Source organism: Panicum virgatum, chromosome 5K (genome assembly GCF_016808335.1).
Source record: "Panicum virgatum strain AP13 chromosome 5K, P.virgatum_v5, whole genome shotgun sequence".
NCBI classification, from domain to species: domain Eukaryota; kingdom Viridiplantae; phylum Streptophyta; class Magnoliopsida; order Poales; family Poaceae; genus Panicum; species Panicum virgatum.
The window spans coordinates 14,722,921-14,750,339 of record NC_053140.1 but is presented as its reverse complement, the minus strand read 5'-3'; the positions used below and the strand labels follow the sequence as shown (position 1 = coordinate 14,750,339).

The window sequence follows — 27,419 nt, the reverse complement described above, 5'->3', positions numbered from 1 at the left end:
GTTTCTGAAAATCCCACTACTACCACCACGGCACCACCTGCTGCAAGCCTGCAAGCCTTGCCCCCAACAGAAGAAAACTCTCGACTCCTAAAAAAGTCTTCCGCTCCCCACCTCCGCCATTGACCTCGCCGGCGCCCGCCTAAATCCCGCCGCCGACGATGCCGCCGGCGCACTAGCCCGGGACCTCCGCTCCAGCATGGCGTCCGAGCGCCCTCTCCTCGTCTCCACCACCCCCGACGATGCCCCCTCACCGCATCCCCCAGCGGCGTCGCAGCTCCCGCCGGCGCAGCCGGAGCCTCCCCTCCGCGCGGACCGGCTCGCCTTCTCCGTCGAGGTCCCCGACCCATTCCTCCCCTCCCGCCGCGGCGACGCCCCCGCCGAAGACCCGTCCGCGTCGTCGCAGCGGGAGCGGGAGGTCGGGGACGACGATTCCCGCGGGGTCGTAGTAGGGCAGCCCTCGCCGGAGCTCGCGGGGAACGCCATCCGTACGGCCAAGTATTCCGTGCTCACCTTCCTGCCGCGAAACCTCTTCGAGCAGTTCCGGCGGCTGTCGTACGTCTACTTCCTCGCCATCACCGTGCTCAACCAGCTGCCCCAGGTCGCCGTCTTCGGCCGCGGCGCGTCCGTGCTCCCGCTCGCCTTCGTTCTCTTCGTCACTGCCGTCAAGGACGCCTACGAGGACTTCCGCCGCCACCGTTCCGACCGCCAGGAGAACAACCGCCTTGCCTCCGTGCTCGCGCCGGGCACCGCGGGCGATTTCCAGCCCAAGAGATGGAAGCACATACGCGTAGGGGACGTGGTGCGCGTGGCGTCCAACGAGACGCTCCCGGCCGACATGGTGCTGCTCGCCACCAGCGACCCCACTGGCGTCGCCCATGTCCAGACGGTGAATCTCGACGGGGAGACCAACCTCAAGACGAGGTATGCCAAGCAGGAGACGCAGGTGAGGTTCTCCCAGAATGGTGGTGTAGGTGGCATCCTGCATTGCGAGCGACCAAACAGGAACATCTACGGATTTCAGGCGAATTTGGATATTGATGGGAAGCGTGTATCACTTGGACCATCCAACATTGTGCTTCGTGGTTGTGAACTCAAGAACACCACGTGGGCAATAGGGGTTGTGGTATATGCTGGGAAGGAGACCAAGGTCATGCTAAATAGCTCGGGTGCGCCGTCAAAGCGGAGTCGCTTGGAAACACAGTTAAATCGAGAGACCGTCATATTGTCCATTATGCTTATTGGGATGTGCACAACTGCATCTGTTCTCGCTGGGATTTGGCTGCTGAATCACAAGGGGGACCTGGAGTTCACCCAATTCTTCAGGGAGAAGGATTACACTACTGGGAAAAACTACAATTACTATGGTGTGGGGATGCAGATATTCATTACATTCCTCATGGCAGTAATAGTGTATCAGGTCATTATTCCAATCTCATTGTATATATCAATGGAGTTGGTACGGCTTGGACAGGCATATTTCATGGGTGCCGATAAAGACCTGTATGACGAACCATCAAGGTCAAAGTTCCAGTGCAGGGCTTTGAATATAAATGAGGATTTAGGGCAGATAAGGTATGTATTCTCTGACAAGACAGGAACACTGACAGAGAACAAGATGGTGTTCCAGTGTGCATCGATTCGCGGGGTTGATTACAGCTCTGGTAAAGATACAGATGGATACTCAGTTGTAGGTATGATGGCTTCAATGACTCAATGTATCACACTTGTTTTGATGTTGTCATTCCCTAATAAGCCGTTTGTTTTGCTGGTTTTGGACAGTGGGTGATCAGCTGTGGACACCAAAAATGGCAGTTAAAACTGACCCTCAGCTTGTGAAGCTACTGAGGGATAGTGGTAAATATGAGGAAGCAAAGCTTGTTCTTGAATTCTTCCTTGCTCTTGCTGCCTGTAATACCATCGTGCCACTTGTGCTTGACACTAGAGATTATACACAAAAGTTGATTGACTATCAAGGTGAGTCCCCTGATGAGCAGGCACTAGCATATGCGGCAGCATCTTATGGCATTGTCCTTGTTGAGCGAACATCTGGTTACATAGTGATTGACGTCCTTGGTGACAGGCAGAGGTAACATATCTCTAGCTATTGACATGCTAAATTGGAATACTACATTAAGATGTTTTAAATAACGTTTAGCAACAGATAATTATTTTGAATTGCAAATTGCCTATTGTAATTATGTGATTTGTAGTTAAGGAGGCTACCTGATCCATGATCTTCTAGAAAGCAAAAAATGGATAGAATCTTCTATAACTGCTAGGTTTTGTTATCATCAAGGAACGGCAGGGCTACAGACTGCAGAATCAACTATTTGATACAGACTAGCTCAAGTTTTTATACCTTTTGTTTTCTAATTTTAAGTTCAACATCTTTTTTATTTTCAATATTGCTGTTTAGTGAACCAAATGCTAGTTTTTAGTTTTGTCTTCCTAATTTGTCTGCATATGTGTCTTCTCTGGTTGGTGAAGTCATGTTGCTAATTAGATTTGATAAACTGATATTTCAATAATGGTACGCTTTTCCCTTCTATCTTTTATCGTTTGGTCCTAGGTCTACTGCAACACTTGAATCATTTACTTCTGAGTTCTGAGTGTAGTGATATGAACTCCAGGATAGATGCCAGAGGTATGGTCAATTGAATTAGCTGTCAGGAGAAACTTTTAAATTTGAGCTGTTGTAGGAGGTTGTGTTTTCTTCGTTGAATTATAGTATGTCTTGTTGTCTTGTTGAATTGTAGTATGAAAATTCCATTTGGAAAGTATAGGGTTAATGAACTAATAGAGAGCTTTGAGTTGAATCTAAATCTAATTTTACTGGTTAAAACTAGAGTTATCTAGTTTTTTTATCATTCATCCTTCCATGAACATTTCAAGAGGATCTACGCTTGGCAATTTGACAGGTACATGCAAATTTAATGACATGCACTTAAGGAATTTTCTAATCATGCAGCCCATAAAGGCTTAAACTTTTCTTTATCTTTTGCGGTGTGTAAATTGTGTGTAAGTACTCATCTATGCTGCCTGGTATGTCTAGCTATTGTTTTGTATTACAAGTTTTCCTTTCTTCTTTGGAAGGCCTGTTTTGACTCCTTTATTCCTCACTCCAGACTTCCAGTGCATTTTTTTTGGTGTGTGCTTGTCAACTAACATTTCTATAATTTAATAACATTATTGGCTTACTATATGATGTATTCTGCTGGTATGGAATTTGCAGATTTGATATATTAGGACTTCATGAGTTTGATAGTGATCGTAAGAGAATGTCTGTCATAGTTAGCTGCCCAGATAGGACTATCAAGCTGTATGTGAAAGGCGCGGACAGTTCAATATTTGGAATTACAAACAAATCATCAGATTTGGACATTGTTCGTGCTACAGAGGCACATCTCCACAAGTATTCATCACTTGGCCTAAGAACTCTTGTTGTTGGTATGCGTGAATTGAGTCAATCTGAGTTTGAGGACTGGCAATTAGCTTATGAGAATGCTAGCACAGCAGTACTTGGAAGAGGAAGCTTACTCCGATCTGTTGCCACGAACATAGAGTGCAATATCCACATATTGGGGGCCACTGGGATTGAAGATAAGCTTCAAGTTGGAGTTCCGGAAGCAATAGAATCTCTTCGGCAAGCAGACATGAAGGTTTGGATCTTAACAGGAGATAAGCAGGAGACAGCAATTTCTATTGGCTACTCCTGTAAGCTGCTGACTAATGACATGACACAAATTGTTATAAATAACAATTCAAAGGAGTCGTGTCAGAGAAGTCTTGTGGAAGCGCTTGCCACAACTAAGAAGCTCAGAGCTGCTTCATCAATCGGTACACTGAATCCAATGCTAGCATCAGAAGCTTCCAACACAACTATTGCTTTGATTGTAGATGGTAACAGCCTTGTTTACATTCTAGAGACGGAGTTGCAAGAAGAGGTAATCATCTTGCTGTAGTTCTACCAATGAATGTTCTGGTTGTGGCTCATGCATGATTTGCCTTCTATTGGTTGTGGCAGCTTTTCAAACTAGCGACTGAATGTAGTGTTGTCTTATGTTGTCGAGTGGCCCCATTACAAAAGGCAGGAATAGTCGCTCTTATCAAGAACAGGACAGATGATATGACCTTAGCAATTGGTGATGGTATTATTCCCTCTTTGCTTCTCTTATTATTACATATTTTATTGTCTAGGAACTAAAATGTGCAAATCTGACATGAGCTTCCTTACTTATGGCATTTAGGTGCAAATGATGTTTCAATGATTCAAATGGCTGATGTTGGGGTTGGCATTAGTGGCCAAGAAGGACGACAAGCTGTTATGGCATCAGATTTCGCTATGGGACAATTTAGATTCTTGGTTCCTCTTCTATTAGTTCACGGTCACTGGAATTATCAGAGGATGTCCTACATGATCCTTTACAACTTTTACAAGAATGCTACGTTTGTCTTGGTTCTTTTCTGGTAAGAGCTTTTGGTTTATTAATATAGATAAGTACTTTATGAAACTGTAGGAAAAAAGATGATACTTTATTTATTTTATTACTATATCCGTTAGACAAATTTCTATCTTGAATTACAAATATAGTCTGCATTACAAATATATGTTAAGTTGCATGGTTGAAATTGGCTGCATTAACTATTTTTCTTACTCGGGCATTTGAGGAAGACTAATACTTCATGTGTGATCCCAGGTATGTACTTTATACGGCATTCACTCTGACAACTGCTATCACTGAATGGAGTAGTCTTCTGTATACTGTGCTATATACATCCCTTCCAACAATTGTTGTCGGAATTCTTGACAAGGATCTTAGTAAGTCAACCCTGCTGGCTTATCCGAAGCTATACGGATCTGGCCAGAGGGATGAGAAGTATAATGTGAATTTGTTTGTTCTCAATATGCTTGAAGCGCTCTGGCAGAGTTTGGTTGTTTTCTACTTGCCGTATTTTGCTTATAGACGAAGCACAATAGATATGTCTAGTCTGGGAGATCTGTGGGCACTTGCACCTGTGATTGTTGTAAATATGCAATTGGCCATGGACATTGTTAGGTGGAATTGGATAATACATGCATTTGTGTGGGGAACAATTGCAGCAACCACCATTTGCCTCTTTGTCATAGACTCCATATGGATTCTTCCAGGTTATGGGTGAGTACTTCCTCTTTAGCCTCTTATTACTGACGACTATTGCATTATCAGTGGTATTCCCTGTAATAGTATGCAATTGTTTTTAAATATTCAATGAGTAGGAGTTCGGAACAAAAAGATATTCATGTTCTTTTCATTATGTGAGATTGTTCACTTCTTGAAATGTGTTAGTAGAAAATCATCTGACGTGTTAGTAGAAAATTATCTGAATAAACATTTTGATTTGTTGCTTTTGCACTGTAGTTCTTCTAGTAAAATGAGTGCCCTGAAGTTCTTTTATTTAAGCTGGAATGAATAAGTTTATTTGCAGTTACTTGTGAGATACTGGTATGAACTGCATATTTACCGTTGCCAATCAATTATTTCAGGGCAATCTTTCATATAATGGGGACTGGTCTGTTTTGGTTACTGCTGCTTATCATTGTTGTCACAGCAATGGTCCCACATTTTGTTATTAAGGCTTTCTCAGAACACTTTAGGCCCAACGATATTCAGATCGCCCGAGAGATGGAAAAATTCACGAATGTAAATCAGGTGAACCGCTCAGAAATTCCAATGGAAGGTTTTTCATGACAATAGCTTAGGAAACTATAGTGTTTCTTCCTTCTTTTTCATTTCTGTTTTTCTTCATCCTTTTTGTGTGCATACGAGCTGTTTCATTTAGCTGTAAGGTGATAGGTTTAGTCTCCAACGTGTACGAATGTAGGTATGTATGTATTTCTGACATTTACAGAATAGGAAATAGAAATCGCTGCCACACAAGATTTTTTTTCCAACTGTTTGTGGCAGGAAAATTGCAAGGTAGTAATGTAAATGTGAAGCATACGGATGCTTTAGTAATTTAGTTTTCAAGATTTGGAATGTAATGTAATTGTGGAACACACCATTGCTTGAAAATTTTAATTTCCAAAATTTTTTCTATGATGCTCTGCCCCTATATGTCGTTATTTTGGCTGTTTATTTTGGTTTCTGAAGTTCGTTTATTTTGGCTGTGTTACCTGAGCGTAGCAGAGGTATTATTTGAAAAGCCCACGGACAACAAATTGCAGGTAACCCCAGTCTTCTAAGATTGATACGGAAGTAAATCAATATAGCTATTTTTTTGGGTGATAAAAGGACAATCAACGTAGCTGATTTGAAGGGGGGGAAATCAACATATCAAGGTTTGCATGATAGCCATCTCATGAACTTCAGAACAAAGAAGTAAAAGCATCAGTTAATCATTCCTCCTAAAGCGAAAGAAAACACCAAAATATTTGAGGTAACTCTTTATTTATCACCGCTGGCTAACAAATGCAGCACAGTTTTGAACTCCAGCAGAACCATATAAAGCTAATAGCGATTGTCCCTCTGCATGCGCTCATGAACCTAAGTTACCTCACTCATGACCTGAACAAAGCTACACGAAAACTTTAACCGGTGCCAGCTAAAAGTCTATCTAGACATGAACTCACAGGCCTAAAGTATTTGCATAAGCACTCCTCTGAGCAGTCAGAAATTTCAGACCAACCTAAATATTCAACAGAGAAAAGAAAAAGAAAACTGGCGAAGTCTTTGCCAGGTTTGAATTGAGATTGTCGAAGTGCTGCAGTTACCAGCACATCAGTTGAAGAAAAACACTTGAAGGAACATTGACCATCCTCCGGTATCCTCTTTCGCTTCTGCTTGATTTGCAGTATGTTATCACAGATGCAGAAATCCTCTGGTATCCTCCCCTGAAATGTCCGAGGGGTCAGAAAACACCGCTGGATTGGCCTGCAGAGCCTGTGGAGATTCTGGTGCCTTGCCATTTTTAAGATTCTTTGACTGGAAACACTTGCAAAAGAGCCTTTCATCAGGCTTGATACCTAGAGAGGCCCAGATTGAGCTCTTTGCAGCCTCGTCCGGGTCAGTGATTCTGAGCGCTTTAGGGACCCAGAATGTCTCTTCTGGCTTGTCTTCTTCCTGCGAATTAGCTTCCCTTGGATGCTTTCCTAAAGTCAGAGTCAAAGAACTGCTTCCTGAACTAGCAACACTGTTTTGAGGAGGATATGGCATTGCAAAACTGTTTTGAGGAGGATATGACATTGTAGGGAGACTGTTTTGAGGAAGATTTGGCATTGTAGTGTCACTGTTTTGAGGAGGATATGGCGTCGTAGAGACACTACTTCCAGGCCGTGGCACACTCCACGCTCCATTAGGCCAGCCAGGAATGCCGCTGCAGAAAGGTGCCACTGGAGGTTGGGGGAAGGTCAAAGGTGCCGTTTGAGGTTGAGGGGAGGTCAAAGGTGCCATTTGAGGTTGAGGGGAGGTCAAAGGTGCCATTTGAGGTTGAGGGAAGGTTAAAGGTGCCATTTGAGGTTGAGGGAAGGTCAAAGGTGCCATTGGAGGTTGAGGGACGGGAACAGCAGGTGCAAGAATCCCTAGGTCTGACATCGTTGATAGCAGCAACGAAATAGGACTGACCTCGCTACGTGCCAACCCTCGAGCACCATCTGTTGAGAAGTCAGTATATGCCCTGACAGCAACAGGGTAAGACTGAGTGTGGGGAGGAGGCACTCTCACGCCATTACTGTACTCTGAAATGTAATTGCCCACCTTCTCCAGCACTGGATTTTCTGAGGAACCAGGTGCCACTGCAGCTGATGGGCCTGGTTTTTGTCCCTTGTCGTCACCAGAGCCCAAGGAAACATGGGTGTTGTTCTTCTGCTCTTCAGCATCAGGTACTGGAGATATAGACTGACGAAGCACCACTTCTGATCCAGAAGCTGCAATGGCTTCATTTTCTTTTGCTGGACCTGGAAGGACAGGTGGCATGATTGCACGAGATTGGCTGCTAGATGTGGCAGGAACACTTCCATTAGCAGCTATGGCATAATCATATGACTGCATGGCAAAATGGCGTTTATATGGTCCCTTGTTTCTGCGCTTGCAGCCGACAGGGACATTCCTCAAAGTTCCCCCGTCAGTCCAGTACCTCCTGCAGGCCCGGCAGTAGTGCCTGGGTTGGTTCGCGTTGTAATTGTTGAAGTAGCAGAACTTTGTGTTCATACTGTCGCAGCGAGGACAGGGAAGAATGGTATCTGGCTTCTTGAATACCTTCTCCTGCCCAGATCCATCAGAATCAGTCTTAACTTCCTCAGACTTGGAATCAGCTTCCATCTCCCCATGCTGACTGTTGATAGCTTGCAAGCCATTCTTAGCTTCCTCAGACTTGGAATCAGCTTCCATTTTCTCATGCTGACTGCTGATAGCTTGTAAACCATCCTCACCTTTGGCAGACTCTGAATCTGCAACCATTTTCCCATGCTGACTGCTGATAGCTTGTAACCCGTCCTCCTTATTGTTCTTGGAGCCGGACGAGCTTGCTCCGACGTTCAATGACTTGTTTGGAAGGCATGGTATGCCATCATTGCTTCTTACATCATCTGCTAACTTGGTGCTAACCTGAAAAAGGTAGTTTTGAGATGCATGATTAGACACGATAGCAGATGAAAAACACAATCTCAAGTGGAATTTCAGATTCATTTAGCTTTAAAGGCAAGCAGTCAAATACAAAAACATTACCAGTTATCAACTAACCATAATGTTCTATATTTATAACTGGAGACACAATTAATTATTGTTAAGCATATAAGTATGAAAATTTGGAGATTGTTTGGGTGGTGCCAGCACAAGAAGGTGATGCCAAATTTATTACAGCTGTTGCTCATCATGGGCCACGTAACAGGTGGGGGATTCTCTCTCTCTCCCTCCGTTGACCCTCAAAAAAAAAAAAGTATTCAAGACCCTGAGAACCACCCGTCGAACCTTTGGCCCAACAACTTTCATGTGACACGTGATTTTTCAGGGTTCAAATGCCAGCACCGTCGTTGCGCATGTACTTGACTAAAATGCACGCTTGCCGGAGTTGTCAGGTGCCTGTGTGAGTGTGTGAGGTGTAGGTTTGGTTAGCTGTGTTTTTTCCCCCAATCATGGTTAGCTAGCTGTGTTAGGTGTTATACTCGACGTAACTTTTGAATACGCCAAATAAAAAAAATGGCGTTTCTAGCATCTAGACGTTGGATGGAAATATTCCTATCGGATGCTCCGTCGAAACATCTAGATAAAACGTCTGCAACATCGAAAATTCATATTTGCAACACTGGAAAACATCCGAAACATAATATCATCTACTTCTCATAAAAAAATTACCGCCGCAACATTATATAATATTTCACGTATCATTTTCATGCAAATAAAAGTAGGCGAAACACTACAAACAAACAATGCAGCATAATATGACAATAAATAGATGAAACATGGAAAACAAGCGCTATTGCAACATTTAAACATCTTTAAAAACTGATCAATCATCACGAGATGCGTACATACACATACACAGCAATCGCAAAGACGTCTACAACACTTGCAACATCCAAAATTCCATAACCCTTCTCTCGCTGCCACCTAGGCCCGATAAAAGGATGAAGAGACCGGTGCCGGCGCCCGTCCCTAACCCCTTGGTCCCGTTTGCCATCTGACCTCGCCCCATGGCACCTCTAAAGGTAGATGGAGCTGGGTTTTTGGGATGGGAATAGAGCTGAATTGGACAGCCATGGCGAGTGCGCATGCATGATGGCCGAGCACACGACAGTCTAGTGTCCGATCCAGGGCTCTCTGCCACAGCCCCAGCGACGCAGTCCACCGCCGCCGAGGTGCATGTGGCGCCATGCACTCGCGCGGCTCGTGCCGTGCGCGCATGCGCTGCCCCCCCCCCCCCCCCCCCTAGCTCCGCTGCGCGCAGCTGTGGGGCCCATCAATTTATCGCTGTGTGCGATTGGAACTAATTAATCCAATCGTACCAGCTGAACGCCCCGCCTCCCCCGGCTCCGGCGCCGTCTCTGCGCCTCCGCCGCTAATCATCACCTCCGACCCGACCTCCCCCGCCCGATCCCTAGCCCACCGGATGTGTCAAGCCCCGCCCCGCCGCCGGTGGTCCCTTCCACTCCGAAGTTTGGCCGCTGGAGCTCGTCGGAGAAGATGCATAGTGCGTGTGCGACGTGACGAGCTCTATCGCATATGCGATGAATAGATTTCGAGACGTATGTGCCCCCTCTCGTGTACCACCGTCGTCGCTCGTGCTCACACCATGCAGACAGCATCTTCGGCTGTGGGAAGGAACAAAACGCTGGATGCGGAGAGAAGAAAGAGAAGGCAGTTGGGAGTAGAAAATGTTGCAGGAAATTAAGATGCGGAGGAGTTTATGCCATGCCCCTAAATCCAATACAAGTGCCCGAATCCAGCACGGGTGCGGATCTCAGACGCGAGAAAAAAAAAAGTTAGGACCCGGTGTCCGGATAAACCTTGCCAGAAAAGAGTTAGTCTCTATCGCTGAAGAAGAGTTGAAGGATACTACGCTTTTAGCCATGCGTCACATAGGTCACTGTCACGGCCGGCACCGTACCAGTGTTCAGAAATATGCGAACGCATCACAGGAAACCCGGACAAGCAATCAACAACCAGCCTAAACAAATCGCTTCATGGTTTCCAGATGTGGACCACACTTGACTTGCCAGATCTGTGTATTTGGCACGTGCACCAGAGATGCCGCGAACCTATCATACGCAGCCGTACGTGCAGAACAGGACTTTCAGCAAACCACAGGGGCCCCTGGCCTCTGACTGCCTCATCAGAATCTTAAAAAAAACATTTTTTTTACTGGCTAGTTTAGTAATCTATGATCTGTGGCCCCTCATAACTAGAGGAGAAACGATGATCAGTCCCTAGTCCCACGAGATCTACTGAAAATCGCCCAGATCGACGAACTTAATGCAATCTACTGAACTGCAAATCGACACCGGCCTTTGTACCGATGGGACCTGAATATTCCTTTCCTTTCCCATGCCCGATGCCTATAAAAAATTAATAGATCTACTGCAACTTAGTACACCAACTATTGGTCAAACAAAACACATCTGAAAAAAACTACTGGCCAAAAACAATCAGCGATGTCCCCTGAGGAAAGGCACCGAGTCTTTCTTTTTAGAAAAAAACGAAAGACCCAAGACGAAACAAAACTGAACCACACGGAGATACAGTGCTGACAGTACAGTGCGCACCATGGAACAGGGCAAAGCAAATCTCCCAGCACACATACGGAGGATTCCGATCCGGTGCACAAACCATCAGCAAGAGCAGGCAGCCAACAAGAAACACTCACGGCAGCAGAATTCCCGTACGAGAAACAAACAGGATTCATCAGAAACAAAGAATCGTTTCGCAACAGCAGCTGCTGCAGCAGCAGCGATCGGGATCCAAGCAGGAACACACTAGACCAACACCCAGAGGCATTCGACAGCAAAAAAGCGGGCGAGGAAAGGCGCGCCCGATTCGGCTTCCTCGCCCTCCGTTCCCCCAGGAACGACCGTCCTGCCACGCCCGACGCCCCGACCCGGTCAAGGAACGATCGATTCCAGGAGCTGAGACAGCGAGAGAGAGAGAGAGAGAGAGAGAGAGAGAGAGAGAGAGAGAGAGAGTTTGGCTTGCTCGCTCACCTCGGTTGCGGCCGCGGCGGTGGCGGCGAGGCTGAGGCCGAAGAGCCGAATGGCGGTTTGCCGTTCACGGTCCGGGCCGCCACTCGCGGCCATCTCGGCCCCGGTCGGCGCGGTCACCTCGCCGGGAACGAGCGCCCCCGCACGCGTCGTCTCGAGGCCGAGGAATGGGAGAGACGGCGGTGATGATTGCGAGCGGAAAGGCAGGCTGCTGGTCTGGAGCGAGGAGAATTCCGTGGCCCCTCCCGACGCCCTTTTGATGGCAGCAGGAGCCGGAGGGGGGGGGGGCGGCGACCGGGGCAGGCGGTGAGAACGCACGCACGTCACGCGCCCCGGGCGCGGTCGGCCGCTGCGGCGGCCTCGGCTAAGCGAGGAGCATGGAGTGAAGCGCCTCTTGATTCTACTGTTTTTTTATTTTTTAGCAGCATTTTGATTTTGGTTAGGCTGTGGATGGAGGAGATTAGGAGATGTAAAAGGTTGGCGGCGGCGGCGGCGGTGGAGGAGGAGAAAGTGGACGGAATAGTGGAGAGGTGTAGCGATAAGGTGTGGCAGCATGGCGTACGAGCACCGGCGAGGAAGGAGACGGAGGGATCTCGTAGGAGGAGGAAGACGATCGGTTGTTGGGTGGCGGGCTCGCTACGTCGCTACGTCTTTTAAATTTATACGTTACGACTGCCTATAAACGGAAAACGACAAGAGTTCCTAAATGGTAAGTGAGTAAGAATATGCGGTTTGTCGGTTTCGTTCAGATTAACATTCCTCCGCTAGATTCACATGTTGTCTTCTCTAGCTTTTTATCTTGCCGGCTATCTTCTAAAGAATTCACCGAGTTCGAAATTCAATCCGATCTAGTGATATAAAAAGGGCTAAATGAAAATAATGGAACAATTATAGCAGGTTGCACGGCAATACCTATCACCCGTAAGGAAACATATAGTCTAATCATAAGTAAATTGAAAAATTCTAAAGACCTTTGAGTAGAAGTTCAAATTATAGTGCACTTGTAATTTTCGCGAATATTATTTCCAAAATCTCATTATAACGTTACATTCTAAATTAAAGTAGAGTCATATAATAATATATAGGCATACTACATTTTAGAAATTCTACATGGACTAACTGAGATGATATATATGCTATCGCTATACCTTAAAAATACTAGAATGTATTGCCACGCACTCAATACAACATGGCCTGTGTTTTTTTTTGGTCATACATGCAAATCCACCTTGTGGAAAACCGCGAATGCCCCCCGGAAATTCTAGGAGCGGTGGTGAGAGGATTTCCTGCTAACCACCCGTTTAAAACCATGTGGTGACGCGATCTCTTCGTCATAAACAAAAAAAAACAAGTGACGCGAGGGCGGGTCTGCTCCTGAATGCTACGGATGGCGAGCTGCAGCCGTTTCGTGTCCGGGAGCGCGGACCTGGAAGTGACCGGCGACAGCCGGTCGTCGCCCGGCCCGGCCCCCGTTTCCTAGGCGCGGAGGATGAACTTTTTGGCGACGGGAGGAGGCGGGCCCCACCGTTGGATGTGATCGACCCGGCCCCGTGGCTCGGCCGCGCGGGTGCTCGTGCTGCTACGGGATAGGAAACCCGAACCTGTTCTGCCCGCCACTGCGCCTGCAGAAATTCAGAGGTCAGAATGGGTTCTCCGTGGACGAAATTCTCTCGTATTTTGAACAAAAAATAGTCAAATAGTAGACGATCTAAAAAATATAGAAAAAAAAAGAAATTATTTTCTGGTTTGGTCCGCGTGCGCGTCGCGGGGGGTTCGACGACGACGGTGGCGACGGCATCTGGGTGTGGGTCCGTTGGCCTTTCCAGGGACCGGGCCCACAGCGTCCCTAAAGAAAGCAAAGTCAAAGCCAGCGAGAGGGGAGTAGGAGACAAGCGAGGGGGGTGAAACGGAACGGGAAAGGATGCGGATCGGCGGGAAAGGCTGTGAACGGAACGGGGAAAGTCGCTTTTCCCCCGCGCCCGCGGCGGGCTAGCGCGCCAACGTGGCGCTCGTGGGCCCCGGCGCGCCACCAACCGCGGGGCCCCACCGGGCAGCGCCGAGTGGCGACTGGTCTGCCGCGGCCAACGGGACGGACGAGTACTGAAAAATTGTTGGTTTTTTGTATTTAGTACATTTTGTTATTATTTAATAAATAATATTTAATTATAGATTAATTATATTTAAAAGATTCATCTTGTGCTAATCAATTAGACTGTGTAATTAGTTATTTTTTTAACTGTATTTAATGCTCCATGTATGTGTCACAACATTCGATGTGACAGATACTGTTGAATTTTTTATGACTAAACAGGACCTAAACGGCGCCCTCCCTGCTGCTACAGGTCACCCTACTTTGCTTTACTTAATTATACTTTTCACAGAGCGTTTGGGTAATAATTAATAAAGCCATAAATGCAGAGGCTACTGAATAACTGACGCGGAGGAGCGCCGCGAGAGATGAGGATTTGAAACTATCTTTGTTTGTTTGGTGGTAGTGAAAGTTTTGATCGGACGGAGAGCGAAGCTTCGAGCATCATTTTCTCGGCAAGGGATAGCATTATAGTGATTAGACAAAACTTACGCTACGATATGTGATAACGGATTATGATCTCAGTAGTCTCTTTACAATCCAACACGATTTTTATATATTTTTAGCTTAAAATTGTATAATATAAGAGTTTTTTTTAATTCAGCTCTTAGATTATCTACACTAAATTTAAATTTTGAAACTCTTTACCATAACTAGCCTAGGTAAGAGATGAGTGCACCCCCACCAATTTTTGGAATCTGTGATACGACATGCACATCAAACAGTTGAGAATGGAAGCCCTCGTTCCTTCGCGAACCAGGATTGTGACTAAAAACTAAATTCCCATCCTATTCCCCCTCTCAACTCCCATTGACGATTCTCATGCTCTTCGAATGATTGCCTGATGGTGTCAACTCCCATTGACGATTCGCATGCTCTTCGAATGATTGCCTGATGCACCATCAGGGACATTCGTGGAATGTTCTGTCCATTATCTCCAGTTTTGGAGCTTTGTAAAAAATCCTTAAGTACTATTTGGATGTAGATATTGACATCTGGAACTGGGAATTGGTATTCATCTTAAACCTGTTTGGATGTTCTAGGAATAGATATTAGAAATTTCTCCTAATACCAATCGGTATTGAGCGTGATGTTAAACCTCCACCCACGATTCCGAGCTCTACCCTTCTGTATTGTGTTGCATTCACCGCACCCCTCTTCTTCCCTGCGCGTCCCTCGCCCGGCCGCCATGCTACTCCCCCAGAGCTCTCCACTCCCCACGCCGCTACTGCTGCGCCGGTCTCCGCGCTGCTCCCACAAGCCTCCACTCCCTACGCCCCTCCTGCTCTGTCGTCCGCCATGCTGCTCCCCCGAGCCCACTGTCGCCACTCTGCTCCATCAGGCCCTCCGCCCCGCTCTACCCCCCGGTGCCACAGTGCCGCTTCTCCCCTCCCACCCCTCATGCGCCTCCATGTCCCTCACCAGCCGCGCCGCTCCCTCCATCGTCGCTCTGCTCCTCTGTGTGCTCAGCCACCGTGCCACTCCCTGCTCCTCTGCACTGCTCAGCCACCGCACCGCTCCCCTGCTCCAACTGCGCCGCTCCCTTGTTCCAATCGCGTCGCTGCCGCTCCAACCCGTGCCGCTCCCGCTCCACTGCACCCTCCCACTCCGCCACACCGCTAACCATGCCTACCGCCTAGAGTGATAGTGTGAGGATGAGTAGTGCAGAGGATCGAGATGTGGATGAGACGATGGGTCAAGTCCCAAATTTATGGTATGCACATCCAAACTGGCATTTGTTTCTGGTTCAATTCCAGACATCCAATCAATAATCATTTTGGCATCGAGTCATTTCAACGCCTAGGCTGATTTGGCATCGGATCCAATTCAATGTCAAGCTCTTCAATACCAACATCCAACAGAGCCTTAATCGCTTTTATATGAAACTTGGTTCATACTTTTGTGTATATGAATATAACTAGAATTTTATTTCTCTCGTACAATACTACCTCCTGTCAATAAGGTATAACGCCTTAGAAAAAAAGAAAATTAGCTAAAAATATGGTCACGTATTGTCGACCACAAGTTTAGAATCATGTTTTATGCTATTGATGATCTTCAGCTTAATTGCTGCCCAAAATGATTTGGCAGTTCTTAGGGCACCATCAATATTGGAATAAGAGTGTTTTTAGGACATTATGGGTAGCTGTAACCAGTGTGGAGGCAGTCCTTATACACCTCAGATGCTCGAGAGACATCCATAACGCTATGGGCTGCTCATAAGAGTTAAAAATAGCATCTTCTCTCTCCCGCTACTGGGATCCCTCTCTCTTCCCAAATCTTGTTGCTCTCGTCATAGTTTTTACTAGAAACACAGCGTGGCGTTGCCACGCCTTTACACTGGATCGGGCCAGTAGAATTCGGTGTTTGCCTCGCGGAGGAAGTGCAATACATGGAAGCTTGACAGTGAGAAAATATTAGTGCACAAACATTGGAATTGCTAATATGCATAAACAGGAATTCACAATTAACAATATCTATAATTTATTTAAAACTTTTGTATCAAATATTATTGAGCCTATTGATCTTGTTCATAAACATGTGCATTTATACCGTATTGCATTTGGCAAGACAATGATAAAAATTTCGGGTGGACTGATTTGGATTATGTTATGCATATAAGATTGTGGCCTATGTAGTATTATAGTTGATGCAAACTTTAGTTTATACATATAGTAATTATTGTATGTAGGCAAATGGAAAACTTATTTGTGCATAGGTGTCATGGGCTGGAGTTCGCTATTGCAATTGGTACATATTTTTGAGCATTCTATTGTTGTGATGATATTATTTAAGTAATACTCTGTATATTATATTGGGTAGCGAAATAGGTATATGATATTTTTTATGGTGAAAGAAGGGATGAAATTATTTATTTTAAAAAATAGTAGATATATTAAAATATGTTGTGTTGTTGTAGAGTTACTATTTAAAAAAATAGGTATATGATATTTTTTAGCAAAATAGGATCCTATGTGTTTAACGAATTATGAAAATACTTTAAATTTACAATTTTGTTGTGTAGTAAAGCTTTAGGTTTTGAAATTTTGAGTTGTTGGAACACCAGAAGTGAAAACTACCTTAATGAGGCTGTTTTTGTTCGTACCGTGAATAAAGTATCCCCGTTTCCCGGCAGATAGACATCATGCAATGCAAGAAAGTACAACTTTTACCGCATCAATTTTTTATATGATAGTAGAATGACCGTGTATTGCTATGGTTGAAATTAGACCATGTTAATACAATAAATCATGATGACATATAATAAATTACATAAGCTACTGAAAAGGAGCATATTATGGAATCCAAAAGACGTTGCTTAAAGGCCAAACATGGAAGAGGCACCTAGGTACATATCTGCTCTGTCCGACACATTATATATGATGCGTGTTTCTATATTTAGAAAAACCACAAGTCCTTAACTTTGTCCACTCAAGGAAAACCCTAAAAGAGAATCCTAGTTAAATTTATTTCTCAACATATTTAAGCTCCACAAAATTTGATCCTCTGTTATTTGCTTGCTGAATAAAGACCCATGTTCCTGAAGAGTGAAAATTCTCAACTTCTTAGCCTAGATTTCAGGGTAATAGCATGATCAGAAACAATAATACAGCTTCTCCAGTCCTTGTGGCCTAATGTGCTAAACTTGAAAGACATGGGTAAGCATCGGCTATAATTCATCAGATGTATATAAACATTATACAATTTTCATCCATTAGAATTTAATTATGTGTCATATTAGAATCAAGTCATCATGCATCAATTACCAGGATCACAACATAATCAAGCCATCATCGATCAAACTGTAGAGGGCAAAAGATATTTAATCAGGCAGCGAAATTACCTGGAAGCTTCCATCACCAATGGAGGCAATCACACGAAATCACCAGGCAATGCACCCAATGACCATCCAATCTGAGTACTTTATTTGGAATTCATACCTGAAGCATCAAGTAATTCTTGTCAGAACAATTCACAAAAAGTTTCTGGCATGCTCCTTTAGCCTACCATCGTCGATATTGGCCTAAACAGTCATGAGCTGACAAGTTCAACAAGTTTTCTTAGAGCTTTCCTTTCATCCTATTTGAGCTCACTTTCATCTATGATTATTTTTTCACACTTCTTTGCTTCTTTTGTTTTTGTAATAGTATAGCTATGCCATCTAAGAGTTGTTCATGATGCATCATCAGCTCTGAAAATTATCTTTAGTAAGGACGATCCATGAACTTTTGATGCTATGTTAGCTTTGATCAGAGGCCTCCAAAACCTTATTATCCCAAAAACACAATTCAGAAGAAACAAGCAGAAGTGAAGATGCATAGATGATAGAAATTGTAGATTCAAAAATTTTGATCAAAGAAAGAAGAAAGACTTACATTTTGGGATATCTTTTTCTCGATGTTGTTCTTGCTTTAAGTTCTCACAAATATTCTCCACACTTAAAATAACATATAGCAAACATTAGATGTGTAGATGGATATGCAAAAATAAGAAGGGCAACATTGAGGCTCTATAGAATGACCATACCTGATCGATTCTTGCAACACACGACAGGGTTCGTGCTAACATTCTGATTGATTCTTTCAATGTAATTTCGTTATCCTTGTGAAACCTTATGGCTTTTTCTATGTGGCATTGCCATCTTGAAATCATTGTTTGGAGGATTATGCAGAGAAATAAGGTCACATGATGATAGTTTTCAACTATTATGGAAACTATGACACTGAACTACGTAAGTGCTAAATCTAACTGTATGTTCTTTTACTATGATATTCCAACTGACTAAATGCAACAAAGATACTATGAGCAGGATTGCAATTCGAATAGTCTGACAAAACAAATGACAATGCTCAACTGAATTCCAATATGATGAAACTCAGCTCGAGGTTAGTTTCCAATGCTCAAATGAACTCGAATAGCCTGACATACCAAAGCTTTGCAGAAGATAAGGCATGATGCAATTATGTTCCTGCTATTCTTTACTGAACACTTGAATTATCATATTAGTACATACAAACATGAAATGCTGCATAAGAATTAATATATGAAGGATTAAACAAACCTGAGTATCAATTGCTTTATACTGTTCAGGTTTTTTACTACCATTTTCACTACGCCAAGGTTTCTGCTTGCAGCCAGCAAAATGCAAGAAATGAAATAAAAGATAAGACACTCTATGTCTGATGATCAATTATTGTAATCGTCCTACTTCCCATGGTTAAAATCCTACTATTAATACTAATATTTCGAGCTGAACCAAGCCTCAATAATACTCGGTTCCATTAATTCACTCCCTAATAGGCAAGTAAATGAGAAACTGAATTTGCTAGTTTAGTACTGCTATACAAAACTTCGCCACACAATGAAAAGAAGTGGTGTAGCACACAGTACTCATTACTCTGCTGAGTCAAGCACAGAAGTTGTGGTCTCCTTGCAGTGTTGATGAGCTTGTCAGCTATTGGATTATGATTATCTGGAACATCAATACTTGACTGAACCTTGTCAACATATATAAACTGTCGAAGTTGTAGTTTATTTGTCACATATGTCGAGTGCGAGGAATCTAAAACTTTAATGAAGATGTGGATTTAAAGAAACGCGGTCCAGCGATTTTCACATACTTTCACATGTGGATTTAATATTTTTTTGAGAACCTTTAGTAGTATCCGTAGAGTAAGAGACACCATAATTTGAGAGCTAGGTTATTCTTTTTCTGCATTATTCTTCACACAGCCAACCGTTCTCTATCATCCATATGAGTTTAATAGATAAATCAGGTAAATGACTTCCTGATGGTGTCCGAATATAAATAAAGAATTGGTAGAGACTTGAAGTTTTTAGGCTCCATCAAAGTAAAATATTACTTAATAACAGGAGCCTGGCAGTTTTAAAGAATAAAAGGATAGAAACTGATTAGCTAAAGCTTCAGAAACACATAAAGGGAGAAATATGGACATATCTATAAGAGTACATTATGGAAATCAACATAGATGTATCTGCTTATCCAAGAAACATCTCAGTTACAAATAAATTGAAGAACTAAATTTGATTCATGGTTATAATTCCTGATACATGAATATCAAAACTTGAAATATTTGAAGATACGGATTAACAGTTTAATTGCTGGATGTCAGCTTTATCTATCCCAGTTGCTAAATGGCATCAGATTCATTTGGATGTCAGTGTATATAGCTGCTAAATTAGCTTCTCAATTGCTATTTAGCTACAACTCAATATGAGACATCCGTTTGGTTTTATTCCAGAAGCTTCCAGAAGCTCAGGTTTTTTTTTTGATGAAAAGAAGAAGCTCAGATTAAATGGTGTGACCTTATTGGAGGTAATAGGTATTTATGATTTTTGTTACAAGATTAACTCGTGCATCTAGCAATAAGGTAAACATGCGAATTGAATCTCGTGAATATCTTTGACGTTGGAGTTGTTCTCCGTGAAGTATTCCAAGCAGGCCAACAGATGACTTGTTCAGAGATGGGATGAGCATTGCAAAGTTCACAGAGATTACCATCCCTGACAAAGGTGTTGCAAACTGTTTAGCCATAGCTGTTGCAAGAACTTAATATCAGCAGGGAGACTCCAATGTCCATCAAAGATAGTGCACTAATGTTTCTGCAGTCTGTGCTAACGGTGGTGGTTACCAAACTGCATGGGATCAGGGATGCTTATTTAACAGGAAGCTGAAGTGAGCAGTTTTGCTACTTCAGTAGGCATTTCCTCGAGTGGTTGGTGGGCGGCTGGGCATCATCCATTAGATGAGGCAGGGAAGGGGCTTCAGGGGTTCGCTGCTGAGATGTTTAGCGGGAGGACGAGGATCATTGGCGAGCAGGAGGAGGCAGGTCGAGCGTACCTAGGCGGATGGCGGCCACCAGGCGCCGCCGACGTGCTCCCAGAAGCTGGCGAAGATGGGCGCTCAGGGGTTGAGGTGGGAGGCCCAGAGCGGGTAGGCCCCCGCACCGGGTCTCCGGCGGGGCGGTGGAGGCCGTGGCGTGCTCCGCCGTGGCCGCGAAGACGGCCTCCGGTACCACCGCGGAGAGCTGGTGGAGGAGGGGCGCGCGGCTCGGCGGCGGGCAGGGCAGCAGAGTGCGGGCCAGCGCGAGCGCGGGAGAGCGGTGGTGGCGCGCGGGGTGAGAGTCGCGGTGCCGAGCTGGAGGAGGATGAGGGGCGTGCGGGCCGGCAGAGCATCTCGGTGTTGCAGACTCGTCAAAGGGCAAGAGGGGCGCGACCTGAGCAGATTGTCGGTGAGGAACCGTCAGGCAGGCGTTGTGAGAAAGGAGGGAGACGGGACTCCGGTGCGTGCGGGGTCAGCCGCGGGAAGGCACGGCGCGCGGGGGAGACGGGACTCCGGCGAGCGAGGCGTGGCGGAGAGGCACGGCGCGCAGGGGAGGCCGGAGGCGGGGCGGAGAGACACGGCGCGCGAGGGGGAGGCCGGATCTGGAGAGGCGCGGTGGAGAGGCACGGTGCGCGGGGGAGGCCGCAGGCGGGGCGGAGCAGGGGCGAAGGCAGCGGTGGGTCGGGGGGGGGGGCTCGAGCCTCCCCTACTCCCACCGGAGCCATAGAGCCCCCCTAGAGCCCCTCCATGGATTTTTGGTGCTAGATACAAGTGAAAAGGAGGGGCTAGACGGAGGTTGAAGACGACCAGGCGTTGGGTTGCTCATTGCTCACGAGTTGGGCCGAAATGTAACATGGCGGCCCATGAAAATTTGTAGCCCAAGGCCCAACCGCACAAATAGTAAACCGGTCAACCCTAATCCAATCCCAATTCCATCCATCGTGCATCGGGGCAGGGGCGAAGGCAGCGGTGGGTCAGGGGGGGCTCGAGCCTCCCCTACTCCCACCGGAGCCATAGAGCCCCCCTAGAGCCCCTCCATGGATTTTTGGTGCTAGATACAAGTGAAGGAGGGGCTAGACGGAGGTTGAAGACGACCAGGCGTTGGGTTGCTCATTGCTCACGAGTTGGGCCGAAATGTAACATGGCGGCCCATGGAAATTTGTAGCCCAAGGCCCAACCGCACAAATAGTAAACCGGTCAACCCTAATCCAATCCCAATCCCATCCATCGTGCATCGGGGGCTCCCAGGGGCGGCGGCGGCGCACTTCGCGCGAGCGCGACCACTGGCCGAGGGCGTCGCGCATCGGCGTCGGCAGGCACACACGGGCGCGGCGAGCCGGCGAGGCCGCGAGGGGGTGAGCAGAGCTGCAGAGAAGCTAGGCGCCAGCCGCCAGGCGGGCTAGGGCCAGGTGCCGCAAGCGGCAAGCGGCAGACCAGCTGGGAGCTGGCCAGGCGCGGCGAGCGGCAGGTGGCCCGCGCCCCGCGGCCAGGTGCAGCGAGCGCTGCGCTAGCGCGGCTGTGCGGCCGTCGCACGCCTGCACGGACGAGCGCTGCGCGGCTGCAGACCTGCAGTGTTGCAGCTTGCAGGGCACCACGCACCTGACCAGAGGCCAATCAATTAGGTGAAGTGGTGAACAATTTAATTTATTTTTTTACTTAGCTTTTTGTCTCATTATCCGTGAGTTTATGATTCAATTTTCATTTTCAATAATTCAACATATTTGATTGGTATGACAGATTTTAGAATGTCGAAAAGAACCATACACACATACTTTTCAAGTTCAAGTGCTTCAACTCCACATACTAATGAGGGCACATCTCAGTCAAAGAAACCTAGAGCAGAGTTTAGTCAATCGGACTTAATTGGGGACCCTGGAAAGCGCAAACCTATTGATGATTATCAACCTGAAATTAGAGATCAAGTAAAGAGGGCATATGCTTTGAATGGACCAACTCAACCTCGTGATATCATATTTCCTCGTAAATGGATGAGTGGTGAATTTAGATCTTTTCAGAAGACTTGGTATGATGAGTTTGATTGGCTAGAGTATAGTGAGTACAAGGATGCAGCTTATTGCTTGTATTGCTATCTTTTCTTTAATTCGGCAAAGCCTGAAAAGTTTGGTAGTTCGGTCTTTGCACATCAAGGTTATGTGAATTGGAAAAAAGCTAAGGATACTTTTAATAACCACAATGTTTGCAAGACTCATGCAGAAGCTAGGCTAAAGTGTGATGACTTTATGAACCAAAAGACAAATGTGGGTAGAAAATTAGTTCAAATTAGCAAGGAGGAAGAAAAGCGTTATGAGATTCGATTGACAGCTTCCTTAGGTGTTGCAAGATTTCTCATAATGCAAGGGGATGCTTTCCGTGGACATGATGAGTCTTCTACTTCCCTTAACAAGGGTACATACAGAGAAATGATTGATTGGTACAAAGATAAGGTTGAGATAGTGAAGGAGGCATATGAAAAAGGTTCTAAAAATTGCCAAATGTTATCTCCTGATATACAGAAGGATCTTACAAAAGCTTGTGCAGAAGAAGTCACGAGTGTCATCATGGATGAGATTCGGGGTAAAAAATTCTCAGTGCTTATTGATGAGTCTCGAGATGTATCAATAAAGGAGCAAATGGCAGTGATTCTAAGGTCAGTAGTTGCATTTTTGTGTCTAAGTTTTTACCTCTATTTCTACAATTATACTAACACATACTAAAATTTGACATGCAGGTTTGTGAATGATGAAGGGAAAGTGATGGAGAGATTTCTTGGACTTCAGCATGTTCAGAGTTGCACAGCTATTGCATTGAAAGAAGCTTTGGTTCGTATGCTTTCAAGTCATAATTTGTCAATCTCTATGCTTCGTGGGCAAGGGTATGATGGAGCTTCTAATATGAGAGGTGAATTTAATGGGGTGCAGAAGTTGATTCGTGATGAGAATCCTTATGCTTTCTATGTGCATTGTTTTGCCCATCAATTGCAACTAGTGGTTGTTACTATTTCAACATCTAGTGCAGATATTGCAGATTTCTTTAACTATGTTCCTTTAATAGTCAACAATGTGGGTGCATCTTGTATGAGAAAGGATGCTTTACTTGCAAAGCATCATGATGTGTTGCTAGAAAAGATTGAGAATGGTGAGATTATGACCGGAAGAGGTTTAAACCAGGAAAGTAGCCTAGCTAGGCCTGGAGATACTAGATGGGGTTCACATCTTAAAACTTTGCTTCGCATTTTGGTGATGTGGGAGGCTATCATAGATGTCCTTGAGATAGTGAAGAAAGATTCTATTAAACCAGCATGTAATGGAGCTTTAGGTTTAATTGGAAAAATGGAGAGCTTTGATTTTGTTTTCATCTTGCATTTGATGATAGAATTATTGAGCATGATAGATATTTTGTCACGTGCTTTGCAAAGGAAAGATCAAGACATAGTTGAAGCAATGCATTTGATAATGGATGTGAAAGATGGCTTGCAGGATATGAGGGAAAATAGATGGGAACCATTACTAAAAAAAGTGAAAACTTTATGTGAGAGGAATGAGATTGAAGTGCCAGATATGAATGATGAAATAAATGTTAGAGGGACATCTAGACGTAGAAAGCAAAAGGTAACAAACATGCATTACTATCATGTCGAGATTTTTCTTGTCGCCATTGATGCCATCTTGACTGAGCTGAATCATCGGTTTAGTGAAACTAGTTCAGAGTTATTAGTATGTATGGCTTGTTTTAACCCACGGAAGTCCTTCTCTAATTTCGATGTGGATAAACTTGTGAGACTTGCTGAAATTTATGCTGAGGATTTTGATATTGGTGACCTTACTGTTTTGCCAAATGAACTTAAATCCTTCGTCAACCGTGCTAGAAGAACTCCAGAATTCCTTGGATGTACTGAACTTGGAAAAGTTGCTGAAATTATGGTCAAGACTAATATGAACACATCTTATCAGCGGGTTTATCGTCTCATTGAGCTAACCTTGATACTACCGGTGGCAACAGCTTCAGTTGAGAGGATATTTTCAGCCATGTCCATTATAAAGACAGATTTGCGTAGTAAAATGGGTGATGAATGGCTCAATGACTTGATGATATGCTATAACGAGAAGGAGATATTTAGAAAGATTTGTAATGAAAAGATCAAAAAGAGGTTTGAAGAGATGAAGAAACGTCGTATGTTATTGCCTAAAAAATTAATGGTAAACTTTGTTCTATTCTAAATTCACAATTTTGATGTCCATATATATTTGATTAATTAATTATGTCTATTTCTGTAGATTGCTTCTTCGGATGAATAATGGGTGTCACCGTCACGGGCGGCGTCTATTAGTTTCGTAATTTGGCTTTTCGGTATGGATAAACCGCATCCTTTAATTTTCATGCTGTATTTTGTGTTTTTTATTGTCCATCGATGTTTTAATATAAGACTACTTCAAACTATTATATTTGTCTTTCGTGAGGTGTCGTAGTGGTGCTATGTCGTTGTGGCATTTTTTTCTCAGCCCCTCCTAAATTTTTTCCTGGCTTCGCCACTGGGGCGGAGTTCGACCTCGGGCTCCGTCGCGGCGGAGAGGCACGGCGCGCGAGGGGGAGGCCGAAGCTAGAGAGGCGCGGAGGAGGTCGGAGCTGGAGCGAGGCGCGGAGGAGGCCGGAGCGCTCGGAGCTCGAGCTCGTGCGGCGACGCCGAGCTGGCGAGAGAGGAGGCGCGGCGTGGAACCGTCGGGGAGGAGTGGGGAGGGGGTTTTTCGAAACATTTCGGAGAGAGAGGATACATGACTGCGGGTTGATTTCGTTGAAGTTCGAGGGTTTTTTTGCAAAACATCCGGAAAACGCACGATCTGGGCCATCCGTTCGCCCGATCGGACGGCCGAGGAGAGGCCGTGACGTGGTGCTCTCTCAGGCCAGGGAATTGGCCAGGAATCGTAAGGAAGAGATTTCTTCGTGGGTCCCATCCTTACTGTTTACTTTCACTACAAACATTATGAGGTTAGAAATATAATTATTGTCAGCTGTTACGATATCCACATATAAGGACTACTATTACTCTACACATTACCCTTGCTCTTAGCTTCAACTCCTCACGGGCTCACCACCATAGCTTCTTTGCACTCATGCGCACTCGACATCGACCCAGAGGTAGGACAAGGATTAGAGAGAGAGAACTCCATGAAGATTAGGGATGTAAACGGCCAGGGCCGGTCAGGAAAACACTCCAACCACTTTTGTTTTTATATTTTTTATACGGTTACGCAAAAATTAATACCGGTCAGGAAAATGAAATCGGATATACAGGATTACGGAAACGAAATAATTTGATTGAGAATATAACGATAACGGTCAGGAACCGGTAATTCAAATCGGAAAGATCAATGAACCGAGTGTTGGAACCAACAAATATTTTTAGCATGGACTTAATACATATTTCTTACATGAATTCATGGCTTATAATAATGGTTCGCTTAGAACAATAGATCAACAGATATTACCTCTATATCATTTAGATTATTAAAAATTATTACCTTTGTAATTATTATAAATATATATATATATTTTTGAGAGGAAATTATTATAAATATATAGAAAATAGAAAAGAAAATAAAAGGAGCTAACCTGCACCTTCGGTGGATTTCTGGCTGGTGGCCACACAAAGGGGCATCAAGCACACTGCAACAGCAGCCAGCAGGCAGCAGGCAGCAGGCTAACAGCTAACGCCCTGCTAGGCCTTGGCCCACGGGCATATGCACGCGCGAGGCCATGGCTTGCATGCGCAGGGAGGCAGGCCACCACCGTGGGCACCACAATTTAGTATCGCCTCGCCTAGCAAGCAATCCGTGAATGCGCTGAGGAAGGTATAAAGCAGACCAAAGACTGTACTCACTTAGCATCTTGCATACGGGAAGAAATCGGGAAAAAATCAGAAATTTTCTGACTATAAAAACGGGAACTAAGAATTCGGTCAGAAAATTGACCCAACCTATTCTGGTCTTGATTTTACCATTTTTTCTATATTTTTTCTTGATTCTGTATTTTTCTAAAAATATGGTGGTTTAAACAGTATTTGTCGTCAATCAGTACGAGATTTTTCATTCCCACTTTCATCCCTAGTTGAAGATAGGAATCATGGTGAGGTAGCGGTTGATGGTTGCAAAACTTGCAATCAGTGTTCCTCTTATTCTAAGCATGTCTTGAATAGCCATCTTATTTTGTTTTTGGTTGGATTAGGCTAATATAAGAGTATATTTAATAATAGACTCATATACCATATAAACACCCTTTTCTAAATTATAGTGTAAAAGTGAATAACTTACGCCAATTTTTGGCTCAAAATCGGACTTTCAAAAGTATTGTTGGTAAGTAGACCTAAAAGCTCCGATTGTTGGTAAGATTAAACTGAAAATATATATTAGCTGTTGTTTATTTCAAAAAATACATGTTTTACTCTCCCTGCACACCACTCAAGTTATATGTGAGAGGTCATAAGATAGGAAATTTCTCTCTTGAAAAGTAAGAAGAATAGATTAAGCAACCGCTTTGAGCAAACAATGAAATTAAGATAAAACCGTTGACATTTTTCAGCCCAGCTAGCAACCACGACAAAAACACATTATTTCACTCGAAATCCAAATGTCAACGGTTACAGATCCTCTCTCAGGATTGTTTTTAGAAAAACCCTCAAATTTTAATTAAATCCAATCATAACACGTTCCATCCGTTACTTCTACACAAGTAACATTATACATACAATTTAAAACATCAAAAACACGTTGGAATCAAAAGTTGCTCAACATATAATTTGATGAAGAATTCAAAAACTACAATTT

At 44.5% G+C, this 27,419-nt stretch overlaps 3 protein-coding genes and 1 long non-coding RNA gene across 4 annotated transcripts; 2 read left to right on the top strand and 2 right to left on the bottom strand.

Moving 5' to 3' along the window:
• Nucleotides 1–44: 44 nt before the first annotated feature.
• LOC120706551 (phospholipid-transporting ATPase 1-like) lies at nucleotides 45–6,075 on the top strand. Its single transcript, XM_039991231.1, has 7 exons — nucleotides 45–1,691; nucleotides 1,780–2,086; nucleotides 3,233–3,944; nucleotides 4,025–4,148; nucleotides 4,248–4,467; nucleotides 4,698–5,156; nucleotides 5,525–6,075. Exons 1-7 carry the CDS (start codon nucleotides 197–199, stop codon nucleotides 5,727–5,729), a joined length of 3,522 nt encoding a protein of 1,173 aa, XP_039847165.1. The 5' UTR covers nucleotides 45–196; the 3' UTR covers nucleotides 5,730–6,075.
• Nucleotides 6,076–6,825: 750 nt separating this feature from the next.
• Nucleotides 6,826–11,764, bottom strand: LOC120709722 (cyclic dof factor 2-like). Its single transcript, XM_039995384.1, has 2 exons — nucleotides 11,672–11,764; nucleotides 6,826–8,582 (listed from the first exon to the last, which is right to left on the bottom strand). Exons 1-2 carry the CDS (start codon nucleotides 11,762–11,764, stop codon nucleotides 6,840–6,842), a joined length of 1,836 nt encoding a protein of 611 aa, XP_039851318.1. The 3' UTR covers nucleotides 6,826–6,839.
• A 5,233-nt stretch (nucleotides 11,765–16,997) lies between these two features.
• Nucleotides 16,998–18,849, bottom strand: LOC120706550. Its single transcript, XR_005688347.1, has 4 exons — nucleotides 18,285–18,849; nucleotides 18,134–18,195; nucleotides 17,602–17,698; nucleotides 16,998–17,298 (listed from the first exon to the last, which is right to left on the bottom strand). It is a non-coding gene; the product is annotated as an uncharacterized LOC120706550 (long non-coding RNA).
• A 3,992-nt stretch (nucleotides 18,850–22,841) lies between these two features.
• LOC120709721 (zinc finger MYM-type protein 1-like) lies at nucleotides 22,842–24,980 on the top strand. Its single transcript, XM_039995383.1, has 3 exons — nucleotides 22,842–23,248; nucleotides 23,330–24,797; nucleotides 24,876–24,980. The coding sequence occupies exons 1-3, from the start codon at nucleotides 22,842–22,844 to the stop codon at nucleotides 24,894–24,896; spliced, it is 1,896 nt and encodes a 631-aa protein (XP_039851317.1). The 3' UTR covers nucleotides 24,897–24,980.
• Nucleotides 24,981–27,419: the final 2,439 nt, after the last annotated feature.